The following is a 23,116-nucleotide window of genomic DNA, read 5'->3' on the forward strand; positions in this document are numbered from 1 at the left end:
TCCGCCCCCAAACCCCGTAATCTCACTCTTTTGGTGAAACTTGGCAGCCCTGAGTAATGCTATTGATGAAATCCAGAGTACAAACCAAATATTATTTTCTGATTAGCTTAAGACAAAAATAACTAGACTTTAGAGAAACTCGGTGGGTAAAACATTGACCTTCAATCCAGTAATTGCATTTTCCTCTAAAAAAAAAAAAAAAGAAAGAAAAAAAGAAAAAAGAAAGAAAGACACATACTAAGTTAAAACCTTAAACATTTTAAAATAAACCTTTAAAAGGTCATGTAAGGTCCTTTAATGTTTTAATGTATAGACTACTTTTATGACAGCAATTGTGTGGTTTAAATAACAGTTATCTTAGGTTTGCTACATTTTCATCAGAATATACATGGAACTGCATTTTAGATTCGTGATAACATCAATTTTAGCAAATTGTATAGCTTACCTAGAACATAGACTGTAAATTTACACCCAACCTAGCTCTTATTTTAACGTCGTTGCACAGCCATCTAGTGGAAAAAGTAATAAGTGCCCCAGTTTAGCGTTAAATTCTGAAAATATGTCATAATATATTTTACATGTTATTGGGTGCTGATTAAATTCAAAGTAGTCCTATATCACATTAAGTCACCATAAAAGCCACTGTTATTTCACTGCATAAACTCTATTACATAAAAATACGCGATTAAAAACTTGTATTCTTACAAGTCTTTACTAAATAGAACTACAATATCCACAGTTAAAATCGAATCTAGACTTCCGGCGATTCTGTGGCGATTCAGGAAGTAAATCGAAAACCGTGACAGGAACTCATCACGGCACTCGCTGCACGAAGTAGATTAATACAATTTTACCTGTAACCTCTCTGTTCACACCTGCAGTATAAGATAGCATGTCTAGGCAATCGAACAGAGCTGTAGACAGCAAGAAAATGGTGAGTATATGTGTCGTATTTCAGAACATCTGCACTGAATTCAGGTCAGCTAGCTAACTAGCTATTCTTGTCGGGTAAATTCCATGTTCAATAGAGCAACGTCTCTTTATTTATAGATACAGATGAATATAGTATAGTGTAGCATATTTGTTACCTGACATGCGTTAGTTGATTCAGCTATATGATGTTGTTCTGCTGCACACGAGTCTCTCCCGCAGTCTTGTCTGTCAGCAGCGCGCCTAATGAATTATAAACAAATCTTGATGCAAGTAACATTTTTATATGTAGAATTAGTGAAAAAAATGATTTTGTAAAATGACACATTTCTTCGTAGCATAAACGTTTGACAAGTCCTTAAAACTGTATTGTTATAGCACATTTGGTCTATATAAAGCATTATTATATCTTCAACATAGACAAACAATACAGAAGTGAAGTCAGAAAAACGTGTATATGTTTTTTGTTTCCTGAAATTATGCTTGGATTACCATTTTGATATGAAACGTCAGCTGTACACGTTGTGCCGCAAAGGGGCGCTCAAGTCTACTTTCTGCTCATTCGTTTCAAATCTGAAAAATACTCTTGTGTACTATAATGCACTTGAGCACTGAGTTGTCTGCATTATGTAAGATTATTTTTAAAATGCTGCCCCATTTTTGTTACAATATTCCCATTTTCATAGGGGGGGTCTTATAACAACAGTCCATTCCTTAAAGAACCTCTGTGCATAGAAATACAATAACTAAGGAAATGAATTTAGAATAACTTCAAAATTACGTTATATCAAAAGTAATCTCTATGATCATTTGTTTAAAACTATGGATCAGTAAAAGTCTCCCTATAATATATATATATATATATATATATATATATATATATATATATACAGGTGCATCTCAATAAATTAGAATGTCGTGGAAAAGTTCATTTATTTCAGTAATTCAACTCAAATTGTGAAACTCGTGTATTAAATAAATTCAATGCACACAGACTGAAGTAGTTTAAGTCTTTGGTTCTTTTAATTGTGATGATTTTGGCTCACATTTATCAAAAACCCACCAATTCACTATCTCAAAAAATTAGAATACATCATAAGACCAATAAAAAAAACATTTTTAGTGAATTGTTGGCCTTCTGTAAAGTATGTTCATTTACTGTATATGTACTCAATACTTGTACAGTAATTAAAGCAAAATCCTTTTGCTTTAATTACTGCCTCAATTCGGCGTGGCATGGAAGTGATCAGTTTGTGGCACTGCTGAGGTGGTATGGAAGCCCAGGTTTCTTTGACAGTGGCCTTCAGCTCATCTGCATTTTTTGGTCTCTTGTTTCTCATTTTCCTCTTCACAATACCCCATAGATTCTCTATGGGGTTCAGGCCTGGTGAGTTTGCTGGCCAGTCAAGCACACCAACACCATGGTCATTTAACCAACTTTTGGTGCTTTTGGCAGTGTGGGCAGGTGCCAAATCCTGCTGGAAAATGAAATCAGCATCTTTAAAAAGCTGGTCAGCAGAAGGAAGCATGAAGTGCTCCAAAATTTCTTGGTAAACGGGTGCAGTGACTTTGGTTTTCAAAAAACACAATGGACCAACACCAGCAGATGACATTGCATCCCAAATCATCACAGACTGTGGAAACTTAACACTGGACTTCAAGCAACTTGGGCTATGAGCTTCTCCACCCTTCCTCCAGACTCTAGGACCTTGGTTTCCAAATGAAATACAAAACTTGCTCTCATCTGAAAAGAGGACTTTGGACCACTGGGCAACAGTCCAGTTCTTCTTCTCCTTAGCCCAGGTAAGACGCCTCTGACGTTGTCTGTGGTTCAGGAGTGGCTTAACAAGAGGAATAAGACAACTGTAGCCAAATTCCTTGACACGTCTGTGTGTGGTGGCTCTTGATGACTTGACCCCAGCCTCAGTCCATTCCTTGTGAAGTTCACCCAAATTCTTGAATCGATTTTGCTTGACAATCATAAGGCTGCGGTTCTCTTGGTTGGTTGTGCATCTTTTTCTTCCACACTTTCCTTACACTCAACTTTCTGTTAACATGCTTGGATACAGCACTCTGTGAACAGCCAGCTTCTTTGGCAATGAATGTTTGTGGCTTACCCTCCTTGTGAAGGGTGTCAATGATTGTCTTCTGGACAACTGTCAGATCAGCAGTCTTCCCCATGATTGTGTAGTCTAGTGAACCAAAATGAGAGACCATTTTGAAGGCTCAGGAAACCTTTGCAGGTGTTTTGAGTTGATTAGCTGATTGGCATGTCACCATATTCTAATTTTTTGAGATAGTGAATTGGTGGGTTTTTGTTAAATGTGAGCCAAAATCATCACAATTAAAAGAACCAAAGACTTAAACCACTTCAGTCTGTGTGCATTGAATTTATTTAATACACGAGTTTCACAATTTGAGTTGAATTACTGAAATAAATGAACTTTTCCACGACATTCTAATTTATTGAGATGCACCTGTATATACATACATACATACACACACACAGTGGCATGCAAAAGTTTGGGCACCCCTTATCAAAATTTCTGTTGCTGTGAATAGCTAAGTGAGCAAAAGATGGCCTGATTTCCAAAAGGCTTAAAGTTAAAGATGACACATTTATTTAATATTTTAAGCAAATTTACTTTTTTATATTCATCATTTACAGTTTCAAAATAACAAAAAAGGAAAAGGGCCTGAAGCAAAAGTTTGGGCACCCTGCATGGTCAGTACTTAGTAACAACCCCTGGCAAGTATCACAGCTTGTAAAAGCTTTTTGTAGCCAGCTAAGTGTCTTTCAGTTTTTGTTTGGGGGATTTACACCCATTCTTCCTTGCAAAAGGCTTCTAGTTCTGTTAGACTCTTGGGCCGTCTTGCATGCAGTGCTCTTTTGAGGTCTATCCACAGATTTTCGATGATGTTTAGGTCGAGGGACTGTCAGGGCCATGGCAAAACCTTCAGCTTGTGCCACTTGAGGTAGTCCTTTGTGGATTTTTAGGTGTGTTTAGGATCATTATCCTGTTGTAGAAGCAATCCTCTTTTCATTTTCAGCTTTTTTACAGATGTGTGATGTTTGCTTCCAGAATTTGCTGGTATTTAATTTAATCCATTCTTTTCTCTACCAGTGAGATGTTCCCCTGTGCCACTGGCATCAACACAAGCCCAAAGCATGATCGATCCATCCCCGTGCTTAACAGTTGGAGAGGTGTTCTTTTCAAGAAATTCTGCACCTTTTTTGTCCAAACATACCTTTGCTCATTGCGGCCAAAAAGTTATATTTTAACTTCATCAGTCTGCAGGACTTGTTTCCAAAATACATCAGGCTTGTTTAGATGTTCATTTGCAAACTTCTGACACTGAAATTTGTGGTGAGGATGCAGGAAAGGTTTTCTTCTCATGACTCTTCCATGAAGGTCATATTTGTGCAGATGTCACTGCACAGTAGAACAGTGCACCACTATTCCAGAGTTTGCTAAATCTTCCTTAAGGTCTTTTGCAGTCAAACAGGGGTTTTGATTTGCCTTTCTAGCAATTCTACTAGGAATTCTTTCTGAAAGTTTTCTTGGTCTTCCAGACCTCAACTTGAACTCCACCATTCCTGTTAACTGCCATTTCTTAATTACATTACGAACTGAGGAATTGGCTACCTGAAAATGCTTTGCTATCTTCTTATAGCCTTCTCCTGCTTTGTGGGCATCAATTATTTTAATTTTCAGTGTGCTAGGCAGCTGCTTAGAGGAGCCCATGGCAGCTGATTGTTGGGACAAGATTTGAGGAGTCAGAGTATGTATAAAGCTTTGAAATTTGCATCACCTGGCCTATCCAAACGATGATTGTGAACAAGCCATAGCCCTAACAAGTTAATTAAGGTCTGAGACCTTGGTAAAAGTTATCTGAGAGCTCAAATCTCTTGGGGTGCCCAAACTTTTGCATGGTGCTCCTTTCCCTTTTTTCACTCTAAAATTGTACAAAATAAAAATAATACACCAATATTGCTTAAAATGTTGAAAAGAATGTTTCATCCTTAACTTTATTCCTTTTGGAGATCAGTTAATCCTCTACTCACTTAACTATTCACAGCAACAGAAATTTTGACCAGGGGTGCCCAAACTTTTGCATGCCACTGTGTATGTATGTATATATATATATATATATACACACACACACACACACACACACACACACACACACACTGGTGGCCAAAAGTTTGGAAGAATGTACAGATTTTGCTCTTATGGAAAGAAATTGGTACTTTTATTCACCAAAATGGCATTCAACTGATCACAATGTATATTCAGGACATTAATAACATGAAAAATTACCATTACAATTTGAAGAAAATGTTCAGAACTTCTTAAACTACTTCAAAGAGTTCTCATCAAAAAATCCTCCACGTGCAGCAATGGCAGCTTTGCAGATCCTTGACATTCTAGCTGTCAGTTTGTCCAGAGACTCAGGTGACATTTCACCCCACGCTTCCTGTAGCACTTGCCATAGATGTGGCTGTCTTGTCGGGCACTCCTCACGCACCTTACAGTCTAGCTGATCCCACAAAAACTCAATGGGGTTAAGATCCATAACACTCTTTTCCAATTATCTTTTGTCCAATGTCTGTGTTTCTTTGCCCACTCTAACCTTTTCTTTTTGTTTTTCTGTTTCAAAGGTGGCTTTTTCTTTGCAATTCTTCACATTAGGCCTGCACCCCTGAGTCTTCTCTTTACTGTTGTACATGAAACTGGTGTTGAGCGGGTAGAATTCAATGAAGCTGTCAGCTGAGAACATGTGAGGCGTCTATTTATCAAACTAGAAACTCAGATCCTCTTGTTTAGTTGTACATCTGGGTCTTCCACATCTCTTTCTGTCCTTGTTAGAGCCAGTTGTCCTTTGTCTTTGAAGACTGTAGTGTACACCTTTTGTATGAAATCTTCAGTTTTTTGGCAATTTCAAGCATTGTATAGCCTTCATTCCTCAAAACAATGATTAACTGACGAGTTTCTAGAGAAAGCTGTTTCTTTTTTGCTATTTTTGACCTAATATTGACCTTAAGACATGCCAGTGTATTGCATACTGTGGCAACTCAAAAACAAACACAAAGACAATGTTAAGCTTCATTTAACGAACCAAATAGCTTTCAACTTTCAACTGATATAATGGCAAGTGATTTTCTAGTACCAAATTAGCAATTTAGCATGGTTACTCAAGGATAAGGTGTTGGAGTGATGGCTGCTGGAACTGGGGCCTGTTTAGGTTTGTAAACCTGTACATTATTCCAAACTTTTGGCCACCAGTGTAAATATATATATAACTCAGCAAAAACAGAAACGTCCCTTTTTCAGGACATTGTATTTTAAAAATAATTTTATACAAATCCAAATAACTTTACAGATCTTTATTGTAAAGGGTTTAAACAATGTTTTCCATGCTTGTTCAGTGAACCATAAACAATTAATGAACATGCACCTGTGGAATGGTCGTTAAGACACTAACAGCTTACAGATGGTAGGCAATTAAGGTCACAGTTATAAAAACTTAGGACACTACAGAGACCTTTCTACTGGCTCTGAAAAACACCAAAAGAAAGATGCCCAGGGTCCCTGCTCATCTGCGTGAACATGCCTTAGGCATGCTGCATGGAGGCATGAAGACTGCAGATGTGGCCAGGGCAATAAAATGCAATGTTCGTACTGTGAGACGCCTAAGACAGCGCTACAGGGAGACAGGAAGGACAGCTGATCCTCCTCGCAGTGGCAGACCACATGTAACAATACCTGCACAGGATCGGTACATCTGAATATCACACCAGCGGGACAGGTACAGGATGGCAACAACAACTGCCTGAGTTACACCAGGAACGCACAATCCCTCTATCAGTGCTCAGACTGTCCGCTGGATTGAGGGCTTGTAGGCTTGTTGTAAGGTAGGTCCTTACCAGACATCACCGGCAACAACGTCGCCTATGGGCACAAACCCACCTTCGCTGGACCAGACAGGACTGGCAAAAAGTGCTGTTCACTGACGAGTCATGGTTTTGTCTCACCAGGGGTGATGGTTAGACTCGTGTTTATCGTCGAAGGAATGAGTGTTACACCGAGGCCTGTACTCTGGAGCGGGATCGATTTGGAGGTGAAGGGTCCGTCATGGTCTGGGGCAGTGTGTCACAGCATCATCGGACTGAGCTTGTTGTCATTGCAGGCAATTTCAATGCTGTGCATTACAGGGAAGACATCCTCCTCCCTCATGTGGTACCCTTCCTGCAGGCTCATCCTGACATGACCCTCCAGCCTGACAATGCCACCAGCCATACTGCTCATTCTGTGCATGATTTCCTGCAAGACAGGAATGTCAGTGTTCTGCCATGGCCAGTGAAGAGCCTGGTTCTCAATCCCATTGAGCACGTCTGGGACCTGTTGGATCGGAGGATGAGGGCTAGGGCCTTTCCCCCCAGAAATGCCTGGGAACTTGCAAGTGCCTTGGTGGAAGAGTGGGGTAACATCTCACAGCAATAACTGGCAAATCTGGTGCAGTCCATGAGGAGGAGATGCACTGCAGTACTTAATTTAGCTGGTTTCCACACTAGATACTGACTGTTACTTTTGATTCAACACAAGCCCCCCCCCCCCCCCTTTGTTCAGGGACACATTATTCCATTTCTGTTAGTCACATGTCTGTGAAACTTGTTCAGTTTGTCTTAGTTGTTGAATCTTTTTATGTTCATACAAATATTTACACATGTTAAGTTTGCTGAAAATAGAAGCAGTTGAAAGTGAGAGGACATTTCTTTTTTTGCTGAGTTATATATATACACTATATTGCCAAAAGTATTCGCTCATCTGCCTTTAGACGCATATGAATTTAAGTGACATCCCATTCTTAATCCATAGGGTTTAATATGACGTCGGCCCACCCTTTGCAGCTATAACAGCTTCAACTCTTCTGGGAAGGCTTTCCACAAGGTTTAGGAGTGTGTTTATGGGAATTTTTGACCATTCTTCCAGAAGCGCATTTGTGAGGTCAGACACTGATGTTGGACGAGAAGGCCTGGTTCGCAGTCTTCGCTCTAATTCATCCCAAAGGTGCTCTATCGGGTTGAGGTCAGGACTCTGTGCAGGCCAGTCAAGTTCTTCCACACCAAACTCGCTCATCCATGTCTTTATGGACCTTGCTTTGTGCACTGGTGCGCAGTCATGTTGGAACAGGAAGGGGCCATCCCCAAACTGTTCCCACAAAGTTGGGAGCATGGAATTGTCCAAAATCTCTTGGTATGCTGAAGCATTCAGAGTTCCTTTCACTGGAACTAAGGGGCCAAGCCCAGCTCCTGAAAAACAACCCCACACCATAATCCCCCTCCACCAAACTTCACAGTTGGCACAATGCAGTCAGACAAGTACCGTTCTCCTGGCAACCGCCAAACCCAGACTCGTCCATCAGATTGCCAGATGGAGAAGCATGATTCGTCACTCCAGAGAACGCGTCTCCACTGCTCTAGAGTCCAGTGGCGGCGTGCTTTACACCACTGCATCCGATGCTTTGCATTGCACTTGGTGATGTATGGCTTGGATGCAGCTTCTCGGCCATGGAAACCCATTCCATGAAGCTCTCTACGCACTGTTCTTGAGCTAATCTGAAGGCCACATGAACTTTGGAGGTCTGTAGCGATTGACTCTGCAGAAAGTTGGCGACATCTGCGCACTATGCGCCTCAGCATCCGCTGACCCCGCTCTGTCATTTTAGTTGCTGTCATTCCCAATCGCTTCCACTTTGTTATAATACCACTGACAGTTGACTGTGGAATATTTAGTAGCGAGGAAATTTCACGACTGGACTTGTTGCACAGGTGGCATCCTATCACAGTACCACGCTGGAATTCACTGACCTCCTGAGAGTGGCCCATTCTTTCACAAATGTTTGTAGAAGCAGTCTGCATGCCTAGGTGCTTCATTTTATACACCTGTGGCCATGGAAGTGATTGGAACACCTGAATTCAATTATTTGGATGAGTGAGCGAATACTTTTGGCAATATAGTGTATATTACCATTACGTTTCAGATGTTCTCAGTCAATGCACTAAACTGTATATTATGTTGGTGCCATGAAGGTGGTGTGTGAGTAATTTTGGGCTGTTCTGTCTCTTTAACAGAATTCAGAACTATTTACTCTCACCTATGGAGCCCTGGTCACTCAGCTGTGTAAGGACTATGAAAATGACGAGGAGGTGAATAAACAACTGGATAAGATGTGAGTCTCTCTTCTCTGCATATCCATCCATTCTGCTCACATTATATGGGTTATATATATATATATATAAGTTATATAACAGGGCTCAATGCTAAGAATTTTTTCTGCTGGCCCGTTTGGGCCAGTGCTTCAGATTTTTATTGGCCCTACCAAAATTTTAACTGGCCCCAACACAAAAATGACAAATAGTTGTTTTTACCATCATGACTTTAAAAAATATGTCCGAAGATAAATATTTTTTACATATCTTATGTTTTTAATACAATGTCCTCCAGGGGCCTGGGTAGCTCAGGGAGTAAAGACGCTGACTACCACCCCTGGAGTCACGAGTTCGAATCCATGGTGTGCTGAGTGACTCCAGCCAGGTCTCCTAAGCAACCAAATTGGCCCGGTTGCTAGGGAGGGGAGAGTCACATGGGGTAACCTCCTCGTGGTTGCTATAATGTGGTTCTCGCTCTCGGTCGGGCGTGTGGTGAGTTGTGAGTGGATGCCGTGGAGAATAGCGTGGGCCTCCACACGTGCTATGTCTCCACAGTAACGCGCTCAACAAGCCACGTGATAAGATGCGTGGATTGATGGTCTCAGACGTGGAGGCAACTGAGATCCATCCTCCGCCACCCAGATTGAGGCGAGTCACTACACCACCATGAGGATTTAGAACGCATTGGGAATTGGGCATTCCAAATTGGGGAGAAAAAAAAAAAAATACAATGTCCCTCAAAATTGAATCACATTTATAATTTGCAAGGTATGATTTATGCCTTATGTAATCCCATATATGCGCTTTACAGATATAAATTCATAAATACATCATATTAACCTCAGCCGTCCTGCCATTTACACATGTGTTTTTAAGCCAAGAGTTCTGTGGAGGAGATGATGGGTTTTCAGTCACCTGTTTAGTCATGCAACTTTTGCCCATGTGTAGTGTTTTCACAAGAAGGATCAAAGATTATTCACTGAGTTAAAAATCTGATTATTGGCTGAGAGAACAGACTTGCTACTAAATCGGTTGTGATGTGTAATATACAGTAGGTAGATATTAGGCCTAATCTGTGAATTAACAATGTGTATATAACATGAAAATCAGACAACCCAAACAAGACCAACACTGACTGATATACAAAGAACAAAAACAAAAATACCTGTATGATCCAGAAATTAGACATGTAACAGGTGTTTTATGAGGATGATATGAAGTAGACTGTTTCAAATATTCGTCTTCACCCTGCAGCTGAACAGCTCTGATAATAATAGCCATAGTGATCTTGCTTCTTTTCATATCAAATGCCATTATCATGTCGAATTAATGTTTACATTTTGAAACATTACCTAATTAAATGTATACTTGCATTTTGGATATTGAGCAGCTCGTGATTTCCAGACACATGTATAACTAGGGTTTAACAAAGTTTATCTCTAAAGGCGAATTAATGAGAGAAAATGTGTTTGTTTTTTTACAGTGGGAATAAAACTAGCGCTCTGTCCCTTTACGAGAGCACATGCATGTTAAACAGTTTACGTTGCAAGGAGAGAGATGATGATGAGACATGTGCATGGAGAGACATGGATTTTCAGTCCTATAGAAAGAAACTGTTGATTTCTTGTGTTCCAATATGTGGATTACTAATTTTCACCAACATGTAAAAATGAAAAATGTGGGGATTTCACGCACTGCGAACACGGAATTTTCAGGGATACTTAAAGTGTTACACAAGACGTTAAATCCCACTACGAAATTCATTAAGTGGGTTTTTGTCCTGCTGTTTTCTACACATTGGTAATAGCTGCTGCTAAGACACTTGGAAAAGAGCGAGGACAATGCTAGGAGAGTGCGCTCGGTGTCTGCACGATCTTGTGCGTGCACACGACTGTGCCTTGGCGCGTCCAGTATATTATGCATTTGCGCGTCTTTGCGAGATAAATATACTCGTGCTCGCTCCTCGGTTAGAAGACTTTGTTCGCTCCGTGTAATTTATGTGCACTCTCGCTTGTTGTTTGCTTGCACTAATGTTATAAATGCAGCACTGGCCCGATCGGGCAAGTGACAGTTCTAGCAACTGGCCCGAATCTTTCTCACAGTGGCCCCAGGCCATCGGACAGTCCTTATTGTCAAGCCCTGTATAAGTTTACATACACTTAGGCTGAAGTCATTAAAACTCATTTTTTAACCACTCCACAGATTTAATATTATCAAACTATTGTTTTGGCAAGTTATTTAGGACATCTACTTTGTGCATGACACGAGTAATTTTTCCAAAAATTGTTAACAGAGATTGTTTCCCATTTAATTGACTATATCACAATTCCAGTCGGTCAGAAGTTTACATACACTAAGTTAACTGTGTCTTTAAGCAGCTTGGAAAATTCCAGAAAATGATTTCAAGCCTTTAGACAATTAGCTTCTGTTTGGAGGTGTACTGAATTGGAGGTATTCCTGTGATGTATTTTAAGGCCTACCTTCAAACTCAGTGCCTCTTTGCTTGACATAATGGGAAATTCAAAAGAAATCAGCCAAGACCTCAGAACAAAAATTGTGGGACTCCATCCTTGGGAGCAATTTCAAAACACCTGAAGGTACCACATTCATCTGTACAAACAATAAGTATAAACACCATGGGACCACGCAGCTGTCATACCGCTCAGAAAGGAGATGCATTCTGTCTCCTAGAGATGAATGTATTTTGGTGCTAAAAGTGCAAATCAATCCCAGAACAGCAGCAAAGGACTTTGTGAAGATGCTGGAGGAAACAGGTAGACAAGTATCTATATCCACATTAAAATGAGTCCTATATCAACATAACCTTAAAGGCTGCTCAGCAAGGAAGAAACCAGTGCTCTAAAACCACCATAAAAAAAACCAGACTACAGTTTGCAAGTGCACATGGGGACAAAGAAACTTTTTGGAGAATTTTTCTCTGGTCTGATAAAACAAAAATGGAACTGTTTAACGATAATGACCATCGTTATGTTTGGAGGAAAAAGGGTGAGGCATGGCGGTGGCAGCATCATGTTGTGGGGGTGCTTTGCTGCAGGAGGGACTGGTGCACTTCGCAAAATAGATGGCATCATGAGGAAGGAAAATTATGTGGATATATTGAAGCAACATCTCAAGACATCAGCCAGGAAGAAAGCTTGTTCGCAAATGGGTCTTCCAAATGGACAATGCATACTTCCAAAGTTGTGGCAAAATGGCTTAAGGACAACAAAGTCAAGGTATTGGAGTGGCCATCACAAAGCCCTGACCTCAATCTGATAGAAAATGTGTGGGCAGAACTGAAAAAGCATGTGCGAGCAAGGAGGCCTACAAACCTGACTCAGTTACACCAGTTCTGTCTGGAGGAATGGGCCAAAATTCCAGCAACTTATTGTGAGTAGCTTGTGGAAGGCTACACAAAACGTTTGACCCAAGTTAAACAATTTAAAGGCAATGCTACCAAATACTAACAAAGTGTATGTAAACTTCTGACCCACTGGGATTGTGATGAAAGAAATAAAAGCTGTAATAAATCATTCTCTCTACTATTATTCTGACATTTCACATTCTTAAAATAGTGATCTTAACTGACCCAAGACCGGGAATGTTTTCTACGATTAAATGACAGGAATTGTGAAAAACTGAATTTAAATGTATTTGACTAATGTGTATGTAAACTTCTGACTTATATATGTAAACTTATATATACAGTTGTGCTCAAAAGTTTGTATACCCTAGCAGAAATTGTGAAATTTTGGCATTGATTTTGAAAATATGACTGATCATGCAAAAAAACTGTCTTTTATTTAAGGATAGTGATCATATGAAGCCATTTAGTATCACTTAGTTGTTTGGCTCCTTTTTAAATCATAATGGTAACAGAAATCACCCAAATGGCCCTGATCAAAAGTTTACATACCCTTGAATGTTTGGCCTTGTTACAGACACACAAGGGACACACACGTTTAAATGGCAATTAAAGGTTAATTTCCCACACCTGTGGCTTTTTTAATTGCAGTTAGTGTCTGTGTATATATAGTCAATGAGTTTGTTAGCTCTCACGTGGATGCACTGAGCAGGCTAGATACTGAGCCATGGGGAGCAGAAAAGAACCGTCAAAAGACCTGTGTAACAAGGTAATGGAACTTTATAAATATGAAAAAGGATCTAAAAATATATCCAAAGCCTTGAAAATGCCAGTCAGTACTGTTCAATCACTTATTAAGAAGTGGAAAATTCGGTGATCTCTTGATACCAAGCCAAGGTCAGGTAGACCAAGAAAGATTTCAGCCACAACTGCCAGAAGAATTGTTCAGGATACCAAAAAAAACCAAACACAGGTAACCTCAGGAGAAATACAGGCTGCTCTGGAAAAGACGGTGTGGTTGTTTCAAGGAGCACAATACGACGATACTTGAACAAAAATGAGCTGCATGGTCGAGTTGCCAGAAAGAAGCCAATGCCACAAAAAAGCCTGGTTACAATATGCCTGACAACACCTTGATACGCCTCACAGCTTCTGGCACACTAATTTGGAGTGACGAGACCAAAATAGAGCTTTATGGTCACAACCATAAGCGCTATGTTTGGAGAAGGGTCAACAAGTATTGTGCTCCTTGAAACAACCACACCGTCTTTTTCCAGAGCAGCCTGTATTTCTCCTGAGGTTACCTGTGGGTTTTTCTTTGTATCCTGAACAATTCTTCTGGCAGTTGTGGCTGAAATCTTTCTTGGTCTACCTGACCTTGGCTTGGTATCAAGAGATCCCTGAATTTTCCACTTCTTAATAAGTGATTGAACAGTACTGACTGGCATTTTCAAGGCTTTGGATATCTTTTTATATCCTTTTCCATCTTTATAAAGTTCCATTACCTTGTTACGCAGATCTTTTGACAATTCTTCTCTGCTCCCCATGGCTCAGTATCTAGCCTGCTCAGTGCATCCACGTGAGAGCTAACAAACTCATTGACTATTTATACATAGACACTAATTGCAATTTTAAAAGCCACAGGTGTGGGAAATTAACCTTTAATTGCCATTTAAACCCGTGTGTGTCACCTTGTGTGTCTGTAACAAGGCCAAACATTCAAGTGTGTGTAAACTTTTGATGAGGGCCATTTGGGTGATTTCTGTTACCATTATGATTTAAAAAGGAGCCAAACAACTATGTGATAATAAATGGCTTCATATGATCACTATCCTTAAATAAAAGTTTTTTTGCATGATCAGTCATATTTTCAAAATCAATGCCAAAATTACACAATTTCTGCTAGGGTATGCAAACTTTTGAGCACAACTGTATATTATTATTATTATTATTACAATAGTATTATAGGTTAAAAAAAAGTTTTTAGATAGAGAATAGCATGCCACATCACTATGGACACATGCCATTTTTCTATTTTTAATTTATTCAATTTACAATGTTCTAGGTTAACTGTTTGAAAGATAGTTGAAAAAGGCTAAATGACACAATGTAACTTTTCCTTTTGTCCTAATGTATCTTTGTTACTGTATGCCAAAACTTTTTTTAGTAAAGTGTAAGGGTGATTTTGTCCATCCAGTTTTCCATTTAATAGACATATAGGAGAAAAATGGAGTCCTGCCAGGTTAAGTGTGGATTTTGTATTTTCAAAGCACTGTGCTTCTGTACTGGCTGTATGCTGTTGGAATATTAGGTGGTGATTGCCCTGTGCCATCAAGTTTGCAGCAGATGGGTTGGGTGCTATTGAGAGTGTAAAATGTGACACACTGGGTTTTTTGGGAACTGTTTCTCTCCCCGCCCTGCAGTTCTAAATGAACAGTGCAGCTTTCAAATGCATGATTCTGTTCCACTGTTGGCTGTACATCTCAACATTTCTTGCCCCATCAGAATGTATCCAGATTAAGAAGTCAGAGAGTGTTGTGTTTTTTCTCCTTTTATTTTTGTTTACTTTTTTTGTATTAACAACTTTTCCTCGTGTTGTATTCTTACAAGTCTTAAGATTGTGGGAAAAGTAGGGAAGATGAGTGGAAAGCCCTGAGATGCTTGGAGTCAAACCGATGTGATTTAGAGAATCAGTGGGCAGCATGTAGTCTTTGGCCGAATGTTTTTTTTTTTTTTCATTTAAACCATGCCTTGAACTAATCCAGTAGTCCCACTGATATTGGCTTTGGCAGCATGGCTGAAATACAATCTTTTTCCTCCTGCTTTTTCAAATTTATTGTACATGATATGAGCAAAAGCAAGATTTGACTCTCTCAGGCCAAACAAATTATTTTGTATCTGTGTCATTTAGTCCTTGAAGGTTTGAAATTCTGTCATCATTTACTCACCCTCATGTTGTTCCAAACCCATATGACTTTCTTTCTTCCATGGAAATTAAAAGGAGATGTTAGGCTGGATGTAAGCTTAAGTCACCATTCTCTTTCATTGTGTGGAGAGAGAGAGAGGAAAAAAAAGGTGCAATTAATGTGAATGGGGCTGAGGATAACACTTATCACCTTTTGTGTTCCAAGAAAGAAAAGACACTCATGAAGGTGACTAAATGATGACATTTTTCATTTTTGGTTGAATTATTTATTTCCAAGACCTTCAAAGTATAGGAGATTAAAGTTCTTATGGTTTGTGGTTGAAATAGGGGTGAACGAAAGCGAGTGCTCTTGCACTTTGCTCAGATGTTGCCCTGACAGTGACACATTTTCCTTTTCTTCTCTTCTTCCATCCTTTCAAGGGGATACAATATCGGAGTGCGTCTGATTGAGGACTTCTTGGCTAGGTCAAGTGTGGGGAGGTGTCAGGATTTCCGAGAAACGGCCGATGTCATTGCAAAGGTAACGCAAGTACAATCGGAGTGCTTGCAGATCTCCCCCTTAGGCCAAAAAAGAGTGAGAGAGAGCGAATCGGGAAGCATGTAAATGCGCAGGCAAGCGACTGGAATTTGAATTTCAACCTGCAGAAGCCCACATACTTTCAGAGCTTTCATCATATCTTTCTACCGTTTTTAATTTTTCAGAGTCGCACAGCTTGAGAAACATCCACGCTATGCTACCGTAAAGCCAACTGGCCGGCCGTTTGTGTGGCGTTAGAGTGAACCGAGATACTTGTGTTCCTCGGAGCTTGTTTTCTTTGGTCTGGGAGAGCCACAGACTGTGTTTTTTCACTAAACACTGCATTTCACCCTGAGCATAGGGTTCACACTGACAGAATTGACAGCGTTTAATCTCGATGTCTTTCACCTGTCTTCGCTTGCTTGGTCTCTTTTTTTTTTTTTTTTTTTTTTTTTTTTTTAACTCTTGTCTGTCTGTCTGTTCCCCTGTCTGCTTGTTGTCTTCTATTTTCTTCATCTTTCTCTCCTAATTTCCCATCAGTTGTGCCATGTTGACAGATTTTAATCCAGTATGCATCAGTTTGCTCAGATCACTAGACTCCTGATCGGACTTGTGAGCAGGGTGTCTGCAGTCTTGGAAAACCACTGGAAATTACAGGGAATTTTATATATTGTAATTTCCAGGCCTGGAAAAATAATGAAACAATTATACAATGTAGGGATGCAAGATTATGACAAAAATCGTACTTGACATTTATTTCCCTTGTTATTGTATTTGATTAATTTCAATGAATAGAATTTCCTTTAAAATACTTAAATTGTGTTGGGCATCTGCATGCAATAATCATTAAGTTGGCTACACATCCAAAACCAGCTCCATCTGTGTCCTTGAATAAGGCTACTTTATTGCCGCTTTATATACATGGTATATTAGTAAATCAAGACTTCACATTGGCCCTTTTAGCAGCATGAAAAACAAAACTGTTATTCAAATTTTGTATAAATTATACACAGAAATTGGCCATAAGGCATGTCTGTGATTGGTTACAACACTCAACTGATGCAAAAAAAAAAAAAAATTGGAGTAGAGCTAAATTAAATGCTGTAAACTCATATTTACAGATGGTCCAAAATTCTGCAGCTGGGATTTTAACAGGAACCAAGAGAAGTGATCGCAGCTCTCCTGTACTAGCCTCCCTTCATTGGTTACCAGTTAGGGTTGGGACTGATTTTAAGATTATGCACTTTGTTTTTAAGGCACTGCATGGATTTGCTCCCTAATATATCTCTGACCTTCTTCAACCACATTAGGTCCTCTCTCTCTATTTAGATTTTTAAATCCAGCCTAAAGGCATCTATATTCTTTAGCTTTTCACACAATTTGAGGTTGTAACCTTTGTTCTGGGTACAATTAAGAAACTACAAATCTTAAGTATTCTTAAAGGAGCAATATGTAATATATTTACTGTACTAAAGCTTAAAATTATCATAATATGTTATCAGAGATTTAGGAAACATGCTAAGTTGAAATACTGGCTTCTCCAAAAACAACGCTACAGCCAGTTAATTCTACTTTGAAATGTCCGTTCCAGGCCGGAATTTTTGTTTGTGTTTTGGGCTGTGTGATCCCGCCTACTGCCCATTTCCCAGTAGTATTTCAACACCCCGGGTTGCCAGATTTGAAACAAGCTAGCGGGCAAACACAACACGCTGCAGCCATGGAAGCCAGCAAATGAACTGGATCTGAAATAACAGATTCTACCTGACCTAAAAAGCCTCGACATCCATCTAAAAATCCATGACCAGAGGTATAGTAAAATGCGGATAAATATTGAAAATGCGTTTGGAAGATGGAGACAGCTTAAAGCCCAGAGAAACTTTAAAACAGATGCTGAGTCCTCAACCTGGCAACCCATGTGAGCTTCAAGTCTGGGGAGGAGTGGGCAGGGTAGACAACTCTCTCCAATATTTTGAAATTGGACTTCAGTACCCATTTTAATCACTTGATTTCAATGTTACATATTGGTCCTTTAACTATAATTATTATTATTATTTTTTTAATGTATATAATGTTCCCATTTTATTATCATGATTTATATATTTATTTAAATGTGCAGCACTGTGGGTCAACTTCTGTTGCTTTTAAATATGCTATATAATATACTGTATGTAAAACTTTGACGACTTGTAATTGACACTTTTGACGTGATTAGTTCTTTGTGGCAGCTGTACTCGTAATCTTGATTATTCGATTAATTGTGCAGCCCTAATAAAAATTATTTAATTTTTTTATATTAATGTTTGTAGTTATTTAACATTTATGCATTTTTACATTTACGCATTTGGCAGATGCTTTTATCCAAAGCAATTTACAGTTCACTTATTACAGGGACAGTCACCCCGGAGCAACCTGGAGTTAAGTGCCTTGCTCAAGGACACAGTGGTGGTGGCTGTGGGGATCGAACCGGCAATCTTCTGATTACCAGTTATGTGCTTTAGCCCACTAAGCCACCACCACTCTTTCTGCCGAAATATTTCATCTGCAATATATTTACTCTCTTGGGTAGAGTTCAACTTGCTCCAAAAGCCATAGTGATTAAGTGATCATAGCACTTTTTAGATTCTTTTCATTAACTGGTCAAACAGGTATGCAAATCGGTCTGTATGATTCACTAGCAAATTGGCCTGAATTTGAATGATTTTTAATAATCCTTATGCCCTTATCACAAATAGCTGAAAAAGTCATAGAAATTCAATGAACTACTATCCCATGAAGCATTGTGAGTGATGCAATTTAATAGAAAATGATAGAAAAATATAAAACTAGTGATTTAAGTATAAGCATAGAATAACTACAGTATATTCAAAGTATATTGCAAAATATTCAGATGTATACAAACATATACTAAGTGGGCGTGGGCAGTCGCTTGCAGGGCACTTTTGCCTCAGTTTGTTGGCTGCGATTCTCTTATTGGTGGGTTTTCCCCCTTAGGATCATGGATAGTGTAGTTTTTACCAGGAATTGTGCTATTAAACGTGGTTTTAAAGTTACAATAACGCAGACAGATGGCTTCAACAGCAGCATATATATATTGATTAACAACTTCAGAGCTCACAGTAGGTCTGTCTTTAAAGGTTTATTGGTTCTCATTAATAACCAATTCCACAATGGAAAAAACAAAACAAAAAAAACAATAATGGGATATTTACTTCTGACTGTTATGCTCTGTAGTTACTATCCATTTTCTAGTTCTGCTGAACTCTTAAATGTTTAATTGGCTAGAAATTGTTCTTTGTGAATGAATGTGAATCTCTATAAAATCATTTGTAAAAATCCTTCACGAATGACTGGAAAAGTCATGGAATTTCATTGGGGTAATGTGTGGGAACACTGTATGAGTTCTACAACACTATTCCATTGCTTTCATCCATTGAAAACATAATTTCAGTGTCAAAGATTTGCTACTCCAAGTTGTGAATACAACATCTAAAAAGAATGTCCCAGCTCTGCAAAATCAGTTAAATGTGGCCTTGACATCATAGATGAAGGCAAACAAGTTAACGAAGACTGAAGGGCCTTTTTGTCTTCATATTAACAGGTAGCCTTCAAGATGTATTTGGGTTTCACCCCCAGCGTTACCAACTGGAGTCCTGCTGGAGATGAGTTCTCTCTTATGCTTGAAAGCAACCCTCTTGTAGACTTTGTAGAGCTTCCTGATAACCACAGTAATCTGGTGTACTCCAGCCTTCTCTGCGGAGTGCTGAGAGGAGCTCTTGAAATGGTAAGGAGTGTAACTGTGTGAAATGTTGAGATAAAAAGTGTCACTGATGTGTCTTTTGATAACCCTCAGTTGCAATTCACTCTATAGCTAAGAGCAGTCTTTCTACTCCAACAGGTTCAAATGGCAGTGGATGTGCGATTTGCTCAGGACACACTAAGAGGTGACAACGTGACAGAAATCCGCATTAAGTTCATCAAAAGGATTGAGGAGAACCTGCCAGCTGGGGATGAATGAGGCGGTTTGGCTAAGAGGCACTGGCCCTTTTGACCTGAGAGACTTTTTATGTTGGGATGTCATCTAGAGATGAAACAACCTCTTTGAGACCTTCAAACAATGCAGTGCATCTTATTTAACCCCATCCATCTTACACAAAAACATATGTACTGCTACCAGAATGCTCTCTGGAGTTCACCAATGAAAAGGTTCTCTGTTGCAGTTGTAAGTGTTCCACCCAGATGTTTTGCCCAAATCACCAAGATTATCATGGTCTTTCCACCTGGCCTATATTTATTTCAGGCAGATGCGCCAATACTTTCACAAGATGAAAATACATACATTTGTCTCTTTTTTTTATTTATTTTTTAATAAATAAATTTCCTGGAAATGTTTTCTTTGTTACGCTTATCTTTTAAATTTTTTTCATTCAACAGCCTCGACCCAGCCCCTCATTTTTCATTCTTCCCACTCAATAGGCCTTTGACACAAAATAATATTTTCTTGAAGTTGTAATAAAAAGCAGTCTTTCGACACGACCGTATCACTGTGGCGTTTTTATGTTTGTGAAGCTTGTGTTGAAAACAAGTTTTAGATTGCTAATCTTAAACCAGCATTTGAAGAAATGGCCCCATGCTCAACAAGAACAGAGCCATAGTCTTGCACGCGGTGGTCATAGACGCACATGTTTTTGGGAAAGGCTGATGGTGTTAAGGGCTGTCTGGAAGGGGTCTAGGTATGTAGATAATGGAACCTGTGTGTGCATGTTACAGCTGCCGAGCCTGTGGCCGGTCCCTCCACACGTGTGTAATGAGGTGTCACGACAGCCCCCATCACCATCCTCAGCTTGTCGTGTACGTTGCTTTGCATCGTGGGACTGTTATTCCTACAGAGCAGCAACACGATGTGGTTAGAGTCAAACAACAATAACAAGGGGCCTAATTAGTTTCAGATGTTTACTCACGCAACATGGAAGCAATCAGGGCCTGGAGGTTCACTGGTGCGTGTGCAGGACAGAGCTGTTTTGGGAGCCAGTGAGTTTTAATGCCGTAGCTGAGGGGATCACGGTCGTGTGGACCGATGTGTACAGAGAGGAGGTCTTTCGCTGAAAGGCATTCATTTCTCCAGCCAGCTCAAACTTCATTCCTGACACCTGTTAATAGCCTTACGTCATTGAGGAGTCATGATCTTGGCTCTCATTTTCCAGCTTTCCACACCTCGTCAATCACAAATGGAAAGACGTTTTCTACTACTACTGCTGCTGCTTCCCATCTGGTCTTGAGAGCTAAAGCCGGACTCAGTTTTATAAACTTTAGCCCTTTTCAAATTCAGTTTCCATGCACTTCATTTACCTTTTTTTTATTTTTATTATTGAATAATGCCTTCATTGTGTATGTGTGTTGTTTTATTACATAAAGCCACTAGAGGTAGCTGTGAGCATTGTGGTCTGTGGACTTTTTTTCCTCCCATTCTCATGGATTTTTCAGTGTTTCCCCTCAATTTGGTATTTGATTGCTAACGGAGTGTACCGAATTTCGGGGGCAGAGAAATTATTTGGTGAATAAATTCCTTATTCACTCACTCTTGATTTAGTGACATTTACAAGAAAAACAGTGGAAAATGCGTTAATATGCGGTACCCTGTCAGACTGAAATCCCTCGCCCCCAAAGAGAGCTCTCTCTATGCATACAGTGTATGTATTCTGTATGTATATATTGGAAAGAGAGGGAGAAGAGGAAATGGTTTTGCGCAGATGGTCGATGTAAATCATTTGGCAAAATTAGACGCATGTATCATGGGGATATACAGCTGGGATTGTGTACTGCGTGAAAACCTGTATCACTCTTCCATATGCTCCCAGGAATTTCTCTCTTCCTCTTTCAGAACAATGCAGGATAATTCAACATGTCTTCTACAGTATCCTCTTGTCTTGGCCAAGCATCCAAAACAAAGTTGTTTGTCTGTATTCATCAGCCAATCACAGTCACTTTAAACCACAATCAATCCCGACATGAACGGAAGGATGAACTCCAGACAAAAAGATGACCCTATGACTCTACTCGTCGTTTTCTTTATTCATTCATCCTAATCTGCCGTCATGCCAGGTCAATACTGAAATTCTTCATGGAGAAAGCAAAAAGGAATTCCAAGTCCTCCTTTGCACCATAAGGGATTGATTTTTTTTTTTTTTTTTTTTTTTTTTTTTTTAAAGCTATTTTGTTTTTTCCTCATCCCTCAAGTCTAAAGACAGGACAACAGCAACAGACAATAGAAAGCACACTCGCTCTTTCATCCATTCATATGCAATTTGTTGAGGGTTTGCTTCTGGTCCACTTCATTTCCTGTCCCATATTTTTAAAAGGACAGTTCACCCAAAAATGAAAATACTGTCGTCATTTACTCACCCTCATGTTGTTCCAAATCCAAATTTCACAAAAGAATACTGAATATTTTAAAGGGTGTTCTGTTAGCTGATTTTCATGAAATAGCAGTTGATAGTGACTCGGGCCACGTTCACACTAATCCATTTTCAGTTTTCGAACGTCATTGTTTTCTAAAGTATGTTGCTATGGAGAGTATTTTCGAAAGTGTCCATTTTTGGTGGAGGAAAACACAGTGAAAGTGTGGATGAGAGGAGTAAGCGCAGCAAAATCAATATGTTTTTAAATGAAAATGGATTAGTGTGGACGTGGCCTTACTTTAAAACAAACACCCCTAAAAAAGCTATGTAATGAACAGACCAAAATTAAAGTTGTTATTAACTCTTAAATAAAATTAAATCATTAATCAACTCCTGTAAAACAGCATAAATCAAATATGGTGACATGTAAATACTGTAACATCTTAAAATAACCTCTTTCGTTCATTGTGTTCAGCAAAAGAAAGAAAAATTTTAGTAACATGGGGGTAAATAATGACAGAATTTCCATCTTTGGGTGAACTATCCCTTTAAAACTTTTTATTAGGACAGTTCTTGCATAATTACTTATTCTGGATACCAGACCATACACACCAATCTCATTTAAACCCCCTAAATGCAACCATGTGGCCTTTATCAAAAACAAATGTCAATGGCACGTTGAAACAATAAAATTCAGTGGATGGCCTGCTTCTGGCTCACTGTTATTGAATCCCCCTCATCCATTCTTCCGTCCTTCTTTTCTTCTCAC

At 39.3% G+C, this 23,116-nt stretch overlaps 1 protein-coding gene across 3 annotated transcripts; it reads left to right on the plus strand.

Annotated features, from left to right (window-relative positions):
- The first annotated feature begins 782 nt into the window (after positions 1 to 782).
- Positions 783 to 22,172, plus strand: LOC127420826 (trafficking protein particle complex subunit 3-like). Of its 3 annotated transcripts, XM_051663383.1 has the most exons (6): positions 791 to 934; positions 5,594 to 5,712; positions 9,068 to 9,165; positions 15,856 to 15,955; positions 19,551 to 19,733; positions 19,848 to 22,172. In XM_051663383.1, coding segments are annotated over exons 3-6 (405 nt in total). In that variant the 5' UTR covers positions 791 to 934; positions 5,594 to 5,712; positions 9,068 to 9,163; the 3' UTR covers positions 19,968 to 22,172. The 3 variants fall into 3 exon arrangements, with proteins under 3 accessions (XP_051519342.1, XP_051519343.1, XP_051519344.1); XM_051663382.1 differs by lacking the exon at positions 5,594 to 5,712 and having other exon boundaries at positions 783 to 934; XM_051663384.1 differs by lacking the exons at positions 791 to 934; positions 5,594 to 5,712 and adding an exon at positions 5,756 to 6,177.
- The last annotated feature ends 944 nt before the right edge of the window (positions 22,173 to 23,116 follow it).

This window comes from Myxocyprinus asiaticus, chromosome 30, assembly GCF_019703515.2.
Source record: "Myxocyprinus asiaticus isolate MX2 ecotype Aquarium Trade chromosome 30, UBuf_Myxa_2, whole genome shotgun sequence".
NCBI lineage: Eukaryota > Metazoa > Chordata > Actinopteri > Cypriniformes > Catostomidae > Myxocyprinus > Myxocyprinus asiaticus.

Excerpts from the sequence above, each read along its gene's own strand:
- LOC127420826 (XM_051663382.1), top strand. The coding sequence starts at position 893 with ATGTCTAGGCAATCGAACAGAGCTGTAGACAGCAAGAAAATG. Across the intron at positions 935-9,067 it reads CTGTAGACAGCAAGAAAATG|AATTCAGAACTATTTACTCT; the intron begins GTGAGTATATGT and ends TCTCTTTAACAG. Across the intron at positions 9,166-15,855 it reads AATAAACAACTGGATAAGAT|GGGATACAATATCGGAGTGC; the intron begins GTGAGTCTCTCT and ends CATCCTTTCAAG.